At 31.2% G+C, this 19,007-nt stretch overlaps 1 protein-coding gene across 1 annotated transcript; it reads right to left on the bottom strand.

Annotated features, from left to right (window-relative positions):
- Positions 1-1,247: 1,247 nt before the first annotated feature.
- LOC149906042 (multicopper oxidase 3-like) lies at positions 1,248-18,071 on the bottom strand. The gene is made up of 5 exons (XM_090105482.1): positions 17,755-18,071; positions 16,847-16,946; positions 15,687-16,762; positions 7,586-7,765; positions 1,248-2,072 (listed from the first exon to the last, which is right to left on the bottom strand). The coding sequence occupies exons 1-5, from the start codon at positions 17,891-17,893 to the stop codon at positions 1,702-1,704; spliced, it is 1,866 nt and encodes a 621-aa protein (XP_089961608.1). The 5' UTR covers positions 17,894-18,071; the 3' UTR covers positions 1,248-1,701.
- Positions 18,072-19,007: the final 936 nt, after the last annotated feature.

The following is a 19,007-nucleotide window of genomic DNA, read 5'->3' on the forward strand; positions in this document are numbered from 1 at the left end:
TTGTTTCTATAACGAATATACAGACAGACAGACAGACAGACAGACAGACAAAAATTTTACTGATTGCATTTTTGGCATCAGTAGCGATCCCTTATCACCCCTTCATAGTTTTTTTTTAAATATATTTCATGTACAGAATTGGCCTCTCTACAGATTTATTATAAGTATAGATCTAATTTATTATTTATTATTATGACTAAAATCGCTCATTAATTTTTGAACCTTTTAGCAGCTTCAATAAGTGATTTAGTAATTTCTTCCAAAATTTTGTTTTATTTCTAGCCTATACCTACCTATATTATGTACATGAAGTTATAAAATTGAAGAACCATACCAACCAAAGAAAATAATTAATTATAGATATACAGATGAATTATGTAATATTTAGATATGATAAGATAGTTCACGCACAGCCGAGTCTGAAATTTTAAAGCTTTAATAATATGTTTATTATATGCAATAAAAATACTAAAAAGATAAATTATTAACATTTACTCGACATCTATATTACTAAAACATTATTTTAAAATGCAAATATAACATTCTTGTCGCAACTCTATCGCGGTGCTCACAATAATAATAGCTTGTTCCGTTCCGTTACAGCACTTTCACTTTTTGTTATGGCAACTTTTAAATAACTCTGTACAGATAATTTACTATTGCTTTTGCTCTTGAATATGCTCTTAAATTATTTAATATTAAAATTCATTATTGGAAGCTTCACAATTTTTGGAATGTTTCTTTTTTACATTATTTTTTACACTGACATAAAGCTACTATACTACTCTATAAAATAAAGCTTTGTTAAATATTCAATTAATATTTTCATTGTTTTCTATTATTATTGCCTCAACCATTGAAAATGTATCGTAATAAAAAAAATCCTTCTAATAATAATATATATTATTTCGTATGTACCCAGTTTATTTTTGTAAAACATGGTTTTTATTCATAAATCAATGACTATAAATCATATTACAGTAAATAGATGAGATGATACTTTTTAAGTTTGTTTACGTTACTGAGCGCAAATACCGCTATAATGGATAAAAATAAATTTCTTTCTCATATATTTCTTGTCGTATCATCTAATTCTGAGTTATATTGAAACTTTCAACTAGATATTTACTAAGAAAGTTTTAATTTATAGTTTGTAATTCAATAGAAAAGATAATGTAGAAAGCTTATAAAATGTCTTCTATATATGATAAATTATTATTTTTGGGACAGAAATTAAACGATTCAAAAACATGTGTATATGTTTATTATATAATTAATATTATTTATACATTAATTGTTCTCGTATACAAAGTATAATATACACGGTCATTTAGACGCATTATTTTAACAAAAATATCACAAGCTTACATTGTAGTATTCCATTATAGATAGTTAAAAAAGAAATTCACATACCGCTTATTATAACAATACAGAAAAACAATTCGTATTTCTTTTGAAATCACTAGGGCCTATTCTGCAAAAAAATATTGATATAATGTGACCCAATTACTTCAAAGTACATTTATACGTAAATTAAATACAATTAGGTACGTACAAAGGTAGGAAAATATATTCATTCAATACATATATGTATTATTATTTCCGATCATGTTCAAAAGCGAGAGTATTTAATGCTCCGATTCCAACACACAATTCTATCACAACACCAATAAATAAACCTTATCAATTATCTTCAGTCAACTAAATTAAAAAGTATTCGGGGCCAACATACGAGCCGCACTTGGGAAAGTCTGCCGGAGCTTGTACGAAGTCTTTTTCAGTACCGACTTTTAAAACAAAATCGAGACCCCTCGTCCAATGGGCAGACCTCTCGTCTCGCATCATCCAATACCCCGGATTGTTCGCGATGAAACGCAAAGCGACCACTCCAAACTTAGGTATAACTATCGTATCTTTTATTACGGGATCATGTAAATTTTTCGAAGTGAACAAAGTTCCCTCCTCATTCATTTGTTTCACCTGATCTTTGTCTAAACTTTTGTGGAACTGCTGTACTCCGATCACATAGAAGCTGTAGCCGTGCAAATGGAATATATGATCAGATTCGCCACCTGTAAAGAAGAACAAAGTTATATCATTTGTGGAATACAATTCGAATAGAAAGGGATTTCTCGAAACAGCGGCTGCGGTCAAAGCCACGAACATTTTCCGCAACGAGTACTCATAAATTATTTATTAAGTTGTGGGTAAAAATATTTTCGTATGAGGCGACGTCTATTGTATTTTCGGTCGGGATACAGATTTTCCGAATGAGGCATTACAACTCAATGGATTTATTACACCTGAACAAAATGTATATTATAGAGAAACACATTTTCTTTCAATAAACCGGAGTGTACAAAAAACGCTTAAGAATATTTTCTATCACAATTGTTTAAGGAGGGCGTTTAGAACAAATCAATACTTTTGCATCTATTCCTTATGCATTCATAGAGTTGTTATTTTCTTTGTTACTTCATATCATCATGAACATTTTCTGTATCCGCAAGCTTAACTAACCATGTGCACTAGAAACTAAGTGCAAGCCATTTTCTTTACGACAACTATACATATTTAAAAACATGCATGTCATTCGCCGTATTACGATACTAATGGAAAAGAAATCTGAATTGTGTTTACATTGCAAACAATAGAAAAAATACTTATATACATAGTAGTATTTGAATATGTTTATACAATTTATGTTACGAAACATAATCAATAAATGAATTTGTGACCTCAGAATAGATTATAACATTCTTTTATTTAAATATTTTTTATAGTAAAAGGTTCTAGAAGTTAAAAAGTTTTTAAAATAAATGTAGAGCCTGTGGCATAAGACTCATTATAATTACAATACGGAAATAGATCTAAATAATTCGATACTATCGCAACTATAATTAATGGTTGTATCATACTCGTGATAATAATTAAGAAATCGAAGTTATACCACTCAACCTAGTTTAGATCGGAAGTCGTGACTCTGGCGGGTACGGTGAAACAAACATCAAGTTTAATACAATTACAAATTAGTTAGCATTGTTTCACTTGTACTTTTTACTTCAAATATGTCTACAGTTCATTGTTCCAAATAATGTATGGAGCGAGGTTTCGACATCTATAAACGCATATTTTAAGCCTCTGCAGTGTGTAATGTGGTCACGACGACTCAGCGATCTATTCAGGACACTGAATAGTGAATACGTAATATTTTTGCAATAAACTTGAGATGTTATTATATAATATTATGTAAATATTGCGGTTATTTATTACTTAAAAAGTTGCATTTTTGTAAAGGTCAGACAAGTTATTGCAAATGATGCCATGTTTAGAAAAATGTAAACGCACATTTATTTATTTCATATAATACTTTAAATAAAATTTAAAATAACAACACTAATTACACTATATAATTGAGATTATTCAATAATCCAATTAGCCTGCCACGATGTTTGTGACACAGTTAATTGCATGCAAAAACACAACAACATCCTGCTGTTAATTGATTGGAGACAATTTATTTTATTTCATTTAGCTGCATAATAAATTATATTTAAAATGTACATACATCATACATCAACACATATCATATAGGTATATCCTTGCAATTTAATAAAAGTATCTAATCAACTTTAAAATAGAGACATATTCTCTATTTTAAAGTTGATTAGATGAAACCTCACACAATCTTTAGGTATAATATTAACAACTTAGAAGATTGTAAATTAATAATAGTTATAAAGCTATTGTACTATCTTGATACATACATTCTATTTCAGTTTTACGCTCATAAAAATCAAATTGCACTCATATAATGCACGCAGACGTATTTTAACATCATCACGTATCTGCAGGCTTAATTATTCTCTTTACTGTAAAAGCGACTTTTCCAGAGGTCATTCATAAGTCAAAGGTCATTACTTCCCACTCTATTAAAAATGGATCCACCTCACTTTGAACAGTAGGTACGTACTTTGACTAACAAATGTTTTGAATATTCTAAGCTAATAACGTCAGTTAATTATCTTCTTTAGTGCTTAAACAGAATTCGTTTGTAATTTAATTTGGTAATGAGAAATAATTTAATGCGAAAGTAATTTCAATATTTTGTTGTATTACGTATCTCATAAAACAAGTGAATAATCTTTTTAATGCTTATAATAAATAATAAATCATTATTATTACACATACCTACTGTACTAAATATATAACACGGTAACTTGCTTATATTTTTATACATTTTACTATCAAGGTTATTTCCTATAAATGCCATTATACTTTTGACTTATACATGCTCAGGAAGCATATTAAATATCTCTTCACACATGTAATACGTATATATCTTATTTCACAAATATAACACATAGCCTTTCACGGATATATAAATCTTACACTGTGACCAACGGTTAAGTGCACCAGAAGATTATTTGTGGTTACATTATAATTATTATATATTATTTGAAAGCAACGAAAGTAAACCAGCAACGCAAAGAAAGAGCAAAACTTCTACTTATAGTTTATAGTCTCTATAAATTAGTATAAGAAATCTCGATGAATCTTGTAATTTTACGCGATTGTGCAATAATTAGAGATGTGTTGTGTTTTATTAAGCGTAATTTTATATGTTCGCCGGTTGACCTGTCCGTGACCGCGTGAACGCTGTATGTAATAAAATTATTGCTCGCAAATTAAATCCAACTTATATTTTAACGTTTAATTTTTATATTCAATTGTATATACTGAGATTAATTAACGTTTATAGAACTCTGATATATTAGTTAACTCGTGTCCAATCTATTTTTAGTATTTTAGTTCTGACTAAGCTTGCAGTACCTAAAGTGTTCGAAGCTCTAGTTAAATATTTATAATTAAATGGTTTTATATACCCAATTTTATTTCACAAACATAGTAATGAAGTGGTTCGTAGAATTCACCTTTTACCTACTCGTAATTCTTGGATAGAAATAATTAAGCTCTACATAGTAAGATTTAATTAATAAACTTCACTTTGACTGTTAAATTTTCAGATTCTACTTCAAAGTCGTAAAATAGTTAATGTTTCAAATAAATCGTATATAATTAGGCCCCTTATTCAAGAACCTGCTTCCATAATAGTGAATGCATTAATAGAGACACATATTTTATCTTAATTATAACCCGTAGGTATATTATTATAATTTCCACGCTCTGCTCGCAATGCCGTAATCAAAGAGCTCTCTAGAAAGTAACATTTGGGCTACATGCAATTAGATACAACTCAATTCGTAAAATGTATTGCAGCTAATTAATTTCTGCGCACATTTTATTGTTAACAAAACATCATTTAATTCATATCTAAATTAGGATCATAAAATTTAAATTACTACATTGCATAGAAGATCATATAATTCCGCGAAATATTCATACAAAAGTCATTTTCATAATACGATGGATACGAAACTACGGCAAAAATTGTTAAAGGAAGCGATGAATCAAAAATAACTGCAATCATAAATTTTCAATAAACTCATACACGTCACGGAAATGGAAAATGGTCATGTTCCCGAAGCATGTTCTGAAAGAGCTCATATCAATTGATTGTTTCAGCTGTAAGGGAATACTCGTGTGTATATTTTTATGAGACTATCAATCTTATCAATGGTGCTGTATGTAGATGGAAAAGAATCACAAATATAAATATTTTTAAATGTATAAAATAAATAATTGTGCACTATAAAAACGTCCTTACATTTGCTGCTACTGCTAAAAAAAAATCATAAGCGGCCTTGAACTTAAAGCACAAAATTATATTTTTACAATTTTTGATTAAAAAAAATCTCTATAAGGTACATTTTAATACTACACGTTCACAAAAGCCCACTGCCCACTACCCACATTCACAAAATAACATCTATTTTCCCCAAACTAATCATCATAACCTTACAATAAACCTTCAAATTCAATAACCGCAGGTTCTATCGAGATAAATTAATTCGATACAGATTGACAATATACGTGGGTAGCCGTTGTTATTGATTCACTGTTACAGCTAGTATAGCGTCGAAATTCAATTTACATGCCTGATATAACATGGACGTTATAACATTAACCAGAATAATCCCCGCAGGCTTTCTATAATTAACTATGCTTATTACGTCGTGTATATTTATTTGAATTAGACGTTATTTTCTTTTGATGTTCTCGTGAGCTATGAAGCATTAACAATCGATTCACGGAATATTATAACTTCTGATTCGCATGCGGATACTTTTAAATTATGCATTTAAGGAAAAACTGCAATGGCAAGGCGAAACCTTGGTTTAAACACGATACCTTTAATGTCAATATCACGAAGAAGGTTATATGAATACCATATTGATTGTATCCAAAAGAATTAGCAGATAAAAGAACCTTTTTCCTTTGCATAATATTTTCCAACTTCCTATAAATCCATGTTTTACATAGAAAATTCAAGGCAGGCTATTTTCACAAGCGATGTAAAGAGTGTCAACATTACTTAACAAAGCACAGCTTTTATGAGCATTAGCTGTTGACTCTGCCATACGTCATCTTCAGTTAAAATGTTTAGCACATGTTCTAGCTTTCAAAGAAAAGCCGTCACCACTTAACTAATGTCTAAATGAATCCTAATAAGCAAATGTGGCATCACTTTAACAATTCAGAATATATGTTGTTGAAATAATAATTAATTTACAACCGTTAACTATTATAATATAATAGTTAATATATTATATAAAGGAAGGTAAATGTTGGATCTTAGAAGAGCTTATACATAGAAGACCTCATATCTCATTTAAGTTGTAAACCATTTATTAATTATTAAACGTAAATGTAGAGCTAGGAACATATTAATTCCCGTACTCTCACTGATTAAATATAATGTGCCAGTATTTATTAACATGTGGCATTTGAGAAGCTTTATACATAAGCTGAAAGGTTTGTGTACAAAAGGTTCGTTACACCGTAAAATCTTTGCATTTTTATATCAGTCTATTGTAAAACCTGTTGTTACAGTTTAATTGTATTAAAAATAGATTGTATGAAGCCAAAGCGTGGGAAGACTATACAAACCCAGCTTTGTGTTATTCCACTGTGAAGTATAACAGTCATTTTCCATTTCAAAACCTTTGAAAATGTTATTATTAGCTAAAGAATTTGTTCCTACATCTTGTAGAAATCGTTACGTGCAATTATATGTTTAAACTAGCTGTTCCCCGCGGTTTTACCCGCATTGTTGGTCTTAGCGTGATGATATACATATAGCTCATAGCCCTCCTCGATAAATGGGCTATCTAACACCGAAATAATTTTTATAATCAGATAATCAAACTAGTAGTTCCTGAGATAAGCGCGTTACTCTTCAGCTTAATAATATTGGTATATATAATACTAGTGGTCCGCCCCGGCTTCGCCCGTGGTACATATTTCGAAATAAAAGGTAGCCTATGTCCTTTCTCGGGTATCAAAATATCTCCATTCCAAATTTCATGCAAATTGATTCAGCAGTTTAGGCGTGATTGAGTAACAGACAGACAGACAGAGTTACTTTCGCATTTTTAATATTAGTATGGATGTATGGAAATACCTTGATCAAACATAACAATTTCCACCGTGGAATCCAGGGGAATGTTCTTGACATGCACACACTCCTCTGCGTGGCCAGCTTCAGAGGAGCAGAGTGACTGTGATGATACGTCAGATGCCTGCGTCAACAGGGGAGATTCTGGATACGTGAAACGGTGACCATCGGTTTGGCCCCAACTCTCTGAAATTAAGGTTATGGATTAGCTATACGTTTAAACTACGTACTTTATATCTTCAAGGTTTTCCAGGAATGAAAGAAATATAGACTGCGTCATTCAAGAATAATATAGTTTCCGACTGTGGTAAGTGTTCTTGTATTCGATTCAGAATTGTTTATATTTATACAGGGTGTAATCGTTAAGTGTGCACAAGCGATTATTCCGTAACTATTGCAGATATCAAAAAACTTTAAACTGATATCGAAAGTACTTAACCTAATGAGTAAAATGGCCATAATAAATTTTTAAAAATAAAACGAGAAATAACCAAAAACGTTACATTCAACGCTCCCATACAATTTATTTCCCATACATTTTGTATTCATAGTAGATTTTCGAAGTGACGTCCTTATTGTGCAATACAATGAGGAGGTCTATTTACAGTTTCTAAATGAACTTCCCTCCAAATTTGCGAAGTAATTAAAGCAGAAAACCAAAAAAACAAAAAAAAAGCTAAAATCTTTCATATTAAATGTATAGGTTGATCCAAAAGTAATGATAATTGGGTATTTCCTGTGCACATAAAAATATAAAATAAATGTTTTATGCTTGCTCATGTAATCACTAAGTTATCACAAAAAAATTATATCTACAGGCCACGTTTCCAAGTATTAACATTAATTTTAATGTGAACAGTGCGAGCCAGAATGTTTCCCGACGAAAAGAAGAAACAACGATTCGACATTTAGAGGGTGAATTTCTAAATTTTTAATGAGATCAGGATAATTTTTTGTCACGATTTGTGACCATGGGCGTTACCTGGGTTCACCATGTTTATGCTGAAACCAAGAAACAATCAATGGCCTGGATGCCAGCTACCAAAGTGACGGTGAAGATTTTCAAAGTGAAAATTAGTGGGATAGATTAAAGCCGTAGTTTTTTGGGACGCTGAAGAAATGTGGAATATTTTAAGAAGGTAGCCACTACTACACAGGGCTCTTACTACACAGACCAAATTAAAAGATTGCGGGTTGGCGGAATGTTGGTTTACCAAGACAACGCACCAGATCACAAAGCGTCAGTTGCGATGGCTGCCAATCAAAAATCGGCATTGAAAATGCTTGAACACCCCCACCCTGTTTGTAAGATCTAGCTCCTAGTTAATTCTATATCTTACCTCGGCACAAGAAACACCGTCGATACAAGAAATTTTAAGACGACAGCGAAGTTTAGGCCGATTTTGAGGGGTTTTTGTAGATGAAGTCAAAGTTTTTTTTTTTCTAAGTTAAGGAAAAAAAATATCGAAGTATATTATCTAGTTAGAAGACTATCTAGAGAAATACATAATTATTTTAACTGTAATGACCTTGTTTAATATTGATTATCATTACTTTTGGATCAACCCATGTACATGGGATATTCATATCTCATACTAAATGTATGGGAGGGTTTAAAGTTAATTTTTTAGATATTTCTCGTATTATTTTTAAAAATTTATTATGGCCATTTTACTCATTAGGTTAAGTACTTTCGATATCAGTTTAAAGTTTTTTGATATCTGTAATAGTTACGGAAAAATCGCCTGTGCACACTTAACGATTACACCCTGTATATACAACTGTCTTTCCGCTCGCCCGCTTTTTCTAAAACCTAATAAATCTAAATAACCTAAGTCATATATTTAATCCTTCCTCTTGAATCACTTATCTATTAAAAAACTGCATCAAAATTGGTTCCCTAGATTAAAATATTTAAGCATACATAGGAACAGAGAAAACGACTTTGTTTTATACTATGTAGTGATGATAACATTCTAATCTATACTAATATTATAAAGAGGAAAGGTTTGTAATTATGTATGTATGGTTATGTATGGTTTTCGCGCATAAACTACGGGACCGATTTTGATGAAATTTGGCACAGACAATCTTTAGACCCTGAGAAAGAACATAGGCTACCTTTTATTGCGAAATATGTACCACGGGCGAAGCCGGGGCGGACCGCTAGTACCTATAATATAACTTAGTACAAATAATTTTCTATATACTACTACAGACAACTGCAGGCATAACTTTCCCCCAACAAACTATATATTCTTAAATTTAAGCTAGTTTAGTCTTTGTTGAAAGAACAACAAACATCTATCATGCATCCCGATTGCCTTACAATTACAGAAGATCGATGTTCTGTATAAGTTTAACGGTCCATTATCACGCCTCAAACAATTCTCATTTTATTTTTCTACCCTATTCTATATTTTTCTCGGAATTTTTGAACACACTCGCAATTTATATTGCTATGCGTTGATCGCTACATAAAAACAAAATTCACACATAATATTTAAATTTAACAATTATGCATGCTATAGTTATAAATTATTCAATTATTAATACCTACACAAAATAACAAGGTCGTATTTTATGCTTTAAAACTAGAATTTAATTATTTAAAAATACTTGAATCAACGCTACATTAAAGCAATCAAAGTGAGCCAATGCATTTTTCATAATTATTTTTTATTATTCGTAGAATTAAATTAACAAAAAATTAGCCTGCGAAATGCAGCATTCACTTAGCACCTGGCGCAATGAAAATACAACGAAATAAAATTAAAATTATTTCGTTAATTAATTTAATAAAATAATAAACTCATTTTACTTTAAGACATTTTAAAAAATGTTTACATTTCCATATCGAATTAATGAATAATAACGTCCATAAAAAGTAATAAAAAAATACATATTCCTTTGTAAAACAATGGTAGGTAACCTTTGAGTATTGGTTACTCAACACGTGCTAAAACAATTTCTACTTGAAGTGTACTGTAGTTTTCACAAAGCACTCTATGGTTTCCTGTTCTCAAGGAAACAAGTGTTAAAACCAATATGCTTAGCCCGATATGTTTGTTTAACGTCATCTAGCCTTTAATAAATATTTACGGTGAATATTACGTAGCCATTATCCACCTCTTACAATATATGCACTTACAGACTTACTATTTTGTTTTTCATAATTTAGTCTGAAATAATCAACAGCATCTATATGTTTAATCTATACATTATATTATATTATTTGTCTTCAATACGAATAATGATAAGTAAAGTAGAAAATGTTAATTAAGTAGGTACATTTCAAATGCTTTCTCAATGATAAATTAGAATAGAATACATTCAGGCATTACAACGGCATGGCGAAAAACGCGGGCTCGAATCCCGTGATACATTTTTTTTATATTCCTTTAAAAAAATTTCAATGAAGAGTTTTTTTTTATAAACATGTTTTAAGTAGGCTTGACAAAAATCTCACTGTAATCTCACATGTGTAATACCTAATATATTTCTAGAGATTTATATCACTCTTTGTGAGAAGGATAACGTTATTCCTATATATACCGTAATTAATAAAGGTGCCAGAGACATTATTTTCCTGTCTGTATTATAATCCATCTATTGACGTCCCTGAACCTTTCTCGTGTATAAGTTAGCCAGACATTCAATTATTGGGATATTTTTGTGGATTGTTTTTACTTTCTTACCAAATGAAAATCGTGTTGAAGGAAGTTTATTTCACCTACATCGTACGTGATTGTTCGTAGCAATCTCACTTCTCAGGTAGGGATATTATGGGTTTAAAATACAAACTGAAACCCTTATCAAAATCAATTACGTACCTCATCACTTTTATAATTTGTAGACTTAAATTAATAATCGTACCTACTTTTAGTTGTTTAACTAACTTTACTATAACTTTCGTTAAGCCAAAATTCTGAGTTTTGTTGCCAGTCGGCTTAATTAACATCTATAGATATTATATACTTACATCAAAAATAGTTAGATATAGATATTACTAATTATTACGTTATTTATATTCAATCAAATATATAAAAAAATGTACAACAGATTCATCAAATCTCTTTATTCATTCAAAATCTAATTGAAAATTTCGTAATATGTAAATTTAAGTATTTCAATTTCAGTTACAGCATTTCCGTTGAACAGTAAAACTTTATGGCCCTTTGCATATTGCTGAGAATAAATTACTAACAAATATTACTGGTTTTTGTATTGTACAGAGCTCAAACACTGCTACCTTATAGAATTCAATACGTTTCGTAATAAGTAATTACGACTGTATAATAGGTTATTGTCTCCTTTATTCCGCTCTAAGCATTTAGAATTGCTTCAACCATGTGTGTCTCCTAATGATTTTTAAATCTTTTTCTATCGAGCTTTTTAATCGAGATTAAGAATTCACAAGAACAAATTCAATTGGATTGCTCATTGCTTTAGTTTATCTTTGTTGTTACAGTTCGCTAATTCGATATAACGTATACCAAAGAAACTTTGTTCAAATGTATAAGATAGATATCATTCAAACCGTTCGATGTACGGCATCGTCTAATAAAGAGGCAATTCATTGAAAGCCTGATTAATTGATGACATATAAATATTTAGCAACATAAAAATAAAACCTATTTTTGTCAATATAGAAACAAACATCTATACTACTGGTATATCTACATACACGTACCTTTATGAATAAAGGCAGATACTCAGGTGATATGTAGACCTTTTCGTCAAAATAACCTTATCTCCCGAAAGAACCATTAAAATTAAGAAGCAATAAGAACTTTCTTACACATAAATCTAAGGTTTATACAAAATAAATGGAGTGTATTTCGTAAGTATGTCTCGTACGTTGCCAATGATTACCGCAATCAAGAAACATTATTCGCGGTTGAAGATGTGATTATCTTCGTTGGTGATTACTTCACTTTCCTTATACACGCTTTAATGCTGTAACATTACATATTTATGTACTTTATAATATATCACAAAACGACTCCGTATTCAATCATCTTAATGTAATTTTATTAACTGCTACAAACATGAAAGATTATGCCTCGTTGGCACCAATAGGGAAAAAATAAATCAACTACGCGTCGAAATATATTTCATTTTTATTTGAAGAAATTTACCGGAATCGGGAATCGTGTTATCGACATGACCATAATATTTTGTACATAAACTTAAAATTATATTTATGCCTTGTACTGTAAATTTTATGTGAAAATGAAAAAGTTCTTTTGCACGTACATTATGCATTAGTTAAAGACATTATCGGTGGCACATAATCGCTTAACTACACAGCTAATTCGCGGGTACCATTCTCTTAACATAGTTCTTATGTCATTATGGTGATTTTGTTCAAATTACAAAATAATTGCGCCCTAGTAACTTGCCGCTCATGTACTTACATAAAAGTAGCCGTAATATTACAGAATAATGCAGTAATACTACAATGTTTCCCGGAGTTATCTCCCACTTGAGAACAAACGAATTGTCATAACTTTAGCTGGTTTAAGTTTCAACTGGAACTATCTTACTTTGAGACGATGATAAATGTGACCAGGGTACAAAGTGTACCTATTCTAAGTTTTAAAACAATAGAAACAGGTATAATGCCAACGCATTAATAAACAATATAAAATATATTATCTTGTGAAAATTTACTCTAATTTGGATTTAGGATTCATATTTTATATGATGTCGTTCTACTTATGCATTTTAAAAAATACCTATTTGGTTATTTAAATGGATAATTTAAGTAGTTACATAATTATGACATAATACATACAAACATTGTCTTCTACGTAACTTGTATTGAAATAGAATTTGGTCTTGGGTTGAAACTAAAACAATAAATTTATATGTAAGTTCAGCTCCTTCGCTGCAACGAGCCATAATTTTGTATATTCTAATATCAAAGTTCCTAGTTGCGAACTATTCTGTTCCCTAATCAACAGAACTTTGATAAGATACGAAATTTACTTTATTCAAAGGATACATTCATTCAACTAATAGAAGATGCATTCAAACTTAATAAAATTAGCTAAGCTGTTAAACCGAGTTTCCTTATCTTACTTAAAACTTATATCTCTTCATTTCCTCGTTTATACGAGTTCAAATAAAACTTGTTTGTAGATTCATAAGCGAAATGTGAAGCTTTATCCTCATAAAGGATGAAGTTTACGGCGGTTTTAACTTTTATACTTATTAATACGTAATTAAAAAAAAATCATTAGTCATTATTTACCATTCTAGTTCTTATTCTAAAATCCAGAGATGTAAGAAATGTGTTTAGGTAAATAAAATATAGATTTTTTTTCCATTTTGTATTTTTAATACAAGTACATATATAAATAGGTCACATCTCTTCTAAAGTCATACAGATACAGGATACTTGATGTGATATATTCAAACTGGCCCTAATAATAGTAAATTATGTAATAATATTATTTTTGAATGCGCCGTACTAGATGTTAAGTGTCAAGACAGTCCTAAACTAACACAGTCCTAAGCTTATCTGAGCTTTTGCGTGAACAGGAAAAACGTATTATACTCCCTCTTTATGTTTGAATTGAAACGAAAATGTATACAATAAAATAACATTTACATTATTATGTGTTTCACAGACCTAACTCGTGAGAATCGCACATATAATTTTGTTCTTAAACTTTTTACCATTCACCAAAAAGTCCCGAACACGTAAATAAGCGGAATGTTTGTAATCGCGTTACAGAACGATTTCACCATAGCTCTTTAAAATATAATAAATCGTTGGTTTTCGTTTGAAATATTCTGTACATTATATAATTAGGAACGCTTTCGCCACAGTTACAACAATCGAGTGTCGAGTGATGACCTACTTTAATTGTCTTTGCCGCTTTATTTACTGTCTCTTATAACCCACAAATATTATGAATATCTCATATCAAATATTTCAAGTGATTTATTACATATTTTCAAGAATAAGACAGGTGAAATAAAATATGACTGTATAAGTTTTAGTAGAGCCCTTTGGTAGAGCTCAATTATACGTAATTTAAATGTGAATTTACTCGGTTAATAACAATATTTTAAACTTAAATACAAAAAAAAACTGGAAAAGAAGTAATTTAAAAAAAATCCCATAAAAATTTCAAGCAGACATACGGTCTATTTAATTTTTGAGTACGTACATGTAGATGCAAATAAAATATAAAGTGGCGTTTTAAATCGATATTTACATTGTATCTTTTACCGGTGCTAAGATGAAGATCGATACTTCATAATAAAATATGTACACTATAAAATATTATGCAAGTCCATATTTTTAAGAACACTCACGTTATTTTTTACAGTTTTCACAATTAAATATTAATTGTAAAATGAATTTCTATTATAACACGGTAAAATGTAAAATCCTCAAATTCCGTGCACAATTTGTTTAGCAATTCTTGCAAATCACTCTTCTGGGTGATTAAATAATGATTATTTTTGTACTTTTACGTAAAAAATCGAGGGCTTCAAAGGTGAGCAAATGACCCATTAACCTTTGCTTGATATTTTGTAAAGAGAAATCTCGTTCATTCTTCACCTGATAATGTAGGTCTGTCAACGTTTATAAAGTATATTGAAATTTTATTGTTTAAATTATTTCATCGATTTTTATTTTAATCAATAGCCCTGTGTACCAGTGAAATTACCAGTATGTACAACTGTTGACTGAAACATATATATACATCGACGATAAACTTACAACATGTATTAATGTTTAGAGAGCCTGAGAAACTTCATCACTGACCTGACCCTTGCTTGAACCCTATCTCTCCTTCCAGTCATTTAATATTTCCAACGTGTTTGATAATAATAAAAGATGCTTATGTACATAGGAATTTCAGCTGACTGATTTTAGATTTATACAATTATACATAGGTAATACAGTATGCAAAGTTTAAATGTGTTTAATTAATAGCGAACACATGTTGAAATACTTCCTCTGTTTGAATTAATAAATTTATGTTCGTAAAAAAATTTCTAGTATAAATTCTTTTTGAGTGTTCGAGGTCCTGTACTGTACTGGTTTAAGTCTTAATAATTAAAAGCAAATATTATAACTCACCGACACGTTTCGCAGATATTTGTCGAGTCGAATAATTGAAGGGCACGTAAATAGTCTCATCTGTTAATCCAGAGAGACTTTCCGGGAGGTGGCTCGATGAATGCACTTCGTTCAAACACAACACATTATCGTCCTTACACAAATCACTAATCACTGTTGTAAAACCTTTATCTGCTATAACATCGGCCACTGTATTTTCTTTTTGTATAGTTTTATGGTCTTTATTTTGATACACTAATTTTGCAACACCTTCCAAATTTTCTTGACACTTATTATCGGCAACAACTTTCACATTATATACACCGGACATTTTATTAGCTTCCAATATAAAGTCTGCGCGTTCACCTCGACCCATTGTAATACTATTAACATACTCAGGAACTATCATATCTCCGTCTAGCGCAACTAGGTTCAGTATGTGATCTTCAATATAAAATTTAATGGAACAACTTTTAATACCGCCACCGTATGCGAGGCGGAATCTGTAGCGTTTGCCATATTCAACGTTAAAAGTGGATAACGGAGCATTTGGTGATTCAGCAGTGTTTCCTTTTCCATTGATTAATAAGGATTCTGCATTTGGAACTTTAGAGGTAATTCCAGCGAGTGGGCCCATAGAGTGCCCCCACTCTACCACGAAAATAGTATGATCAGTGGCATCGATATCGTACAATTTCTTTAAAGGATCAAGTCGTGGTGATTGACGGACAATCAAAGCGCCGGCTAGACCATCAGCTGCATCAGCAGCAGAGTGAGCATGGTACATGTGAGTACCGGCTTTAGAAGCTCGGAATTTATACTGGAATGTGGTATAGGCTGGTTGAGGACACTGTGTTAGCATGGGGGTTCCATCCATGAAGGGAGTTTCTTTCTGTGGTTGTCCTCGCCAATGCATCGACAACGCATGTGCCGGTGCCCGATGCACAACATCCACAACAAGAATATCATTTTGGCACACGTGAAAAGCGGGAGCCGGTAGTTCCCTGTTAGCCGAGAGTACACCTCGTACTCTACCGTCGGCTGTGATACACATGGGTGGACAATCCTTTTCTACTTCTAGGCAATTGCTACAGGATCTGTGAAAAAATATTATTGAGGAAAAACCCGTATAAAACTTAAACTTTACAATAAAATTATCTTATTTGGAATTTGAAACTTACTTGCTATACGTTTTATAAACTTCTATTACTAGTTTTACTCTACATATCATTGGCCAATCAAGCTCATGGCATTCTCGATCACAGTTTTCGAAGTATTCCTCTGTAAAAAAATGTATCATTTTAATAAATTGATGCACAACGAAACAAAGAAACTTAAGAGAATGTTTAGAAAATAGCGTTACTTTGAGCATTGAAAACAAATTTCTAAAATTTAAGTCTTTTGGATTGCTTCTCATCGCAATATTTAGTCCAAGAGAACTAGGCAAAGATTTTATATGGAAACATGAATCGTACATTTTATTCCTAGAGCACTCGGAAAGTATGTACCTACAACCAAGCAATGTGCATCACACTACATAAAGTTGTCAGTCACCAATTCTGGAGATCGAAACCAATATTTAAATAGTATGCAAATAAAAGTTTTTTGTTTACAAAAGTTTGAATATGAAAGACCAATAAAAACATGTTTTAGTGCAGGATTTCAAGTTCAACAACTCAATGTATGAGAAAAAGAAGCAGGTAGATATTTTCCTTAAAAATTAGGTAAATATACCGGTTCCGCGAGATTCAGGATTGCTCCTTCATCCTTGTATATGTATGAGATATTTTCACTTTCAGAATTGAAATTAATATCTGAATATATTATGGAGTAGCGACGCTATAAATAATAACAAATCGAATATATCGTTGATTATAAATTACGATTTAATGCTTGTAAACTTATTTGCCGATTTGATAATAGTTATTAAATATCTCATGAAATTATAATTACATTTGAGCTGTTAATTTCTTCGCGTATAAAACTGACGCTGTAATTAATCTTATGTTATTGAGTTAGGATTTAATCAAATTATGTTTAGGTACATAAAAGTATATTATGTTAAATTAAAGTTTATTAATTAACGCACCTGGCATAGGCGTATAATAAACAACCACAATAACACTTGCCAATATTACAAACAACACCAGTATCCTTTGCAAGGACATAAGCATGTAATTAGGCTTCTCCATCACTGCACTTTCATCCACTTTTTTCTCGACCTCCATTTTATTTACGAACTGTTTATCGACGGCAGCGCTTACGACATTTTAATCGATTTGTATCGAATTAATCGGTTGTCAATCGTACACGACTACGCGAGTCTACCATGGAGTGGCGACTGCTAACAAATAACAATCACCGCGTGCGATGACCACCTTCAGGCTTCGCGGCTCTGGCTCAGGGCTTGGTTTCGGAAGTAAATTGGCAGGCAGCAGCTGAGCTCTCTCTGCCTTATGTAACTTATTGTGCAACTTTATTAATATCAGTCTGATTGTTGGCTGCAGAGCACCGTTAGCTTGAACATGTTTCGTTGCTTATGCAATTCTATTTATTCAATATATGCATGTTTGTCAAATGTAGGTCAGATATAGATTTTATCAAACTGTTTTAAATATAAATTACCAGGAAATTAGTTTTCGATGCAGGGATGTATGTGAAGGTACCTCATAATAGCTCTTTTCGAGTAAGTTTTACTCTAGAAAAAATCTCCATGTAATAGGTAATTATTATTAGTTTATTTTTGTTTCTTTTTACATAAGTCATTTGATTCTGGATAACTGAAAAGAAAAAAAAACAAATCCCCCGTTACTTATAACTACCCGTAAATTCGGACAAATTTTTAGCCAAACGTTGAACAGATTCAAATTTTAAATTCGAACCAAATGTGTCTCTACAATTGCATTACGTTATTTCCTGATGCGGTGTTTCCCCACCGACCGGGCGTCCTTGGCTTAATCTACAGACATATTTTCGTTTACGTAACTCGTCGCGCGAAGTACGCTCACAATTCACATGTTAACCAATAATGTGCTGCATACATTTTTTTTTTTTTTTTTTTTTTTTTTTAATTAGAGATTAGGCAAGCATTTGACCATCGCTTCGCCTGATGGAAAGCGATAAGCATGGTCTAGGATGGAGCATGCTGACCTAATAGATGCCTATTCACTTTTCTTTTGAAAACATAAATACATAAATGGTTACACATTTCTTTCAGGATTAGTGTGTCATCACATTTGTGCATCACATCTACTTACATATAGAAATTCAGGACAACGTCTTAATATTGTATTAATTTCCTTTTTTACATTAATTACCTATTAAAAACTATTTTTCCACCCG

The sequence above is a fragment of the Colias eurytheme genome, chromosome 9 (assembly GCF_061535395.1).
Source record: "Colias eurytheme isolate Ceu_HAF_F1 chromosome 9, ilColEury1 Martin Lab GWU primary, whole genome shotgun sequence".
Classification (NCBI taxonomy): domain Eukaryota; kingdom Metazoa; phylum Arthropoda; class Insecta; order Lepidoptera; family Pieridae; genus Colias; species Colias eurytheme.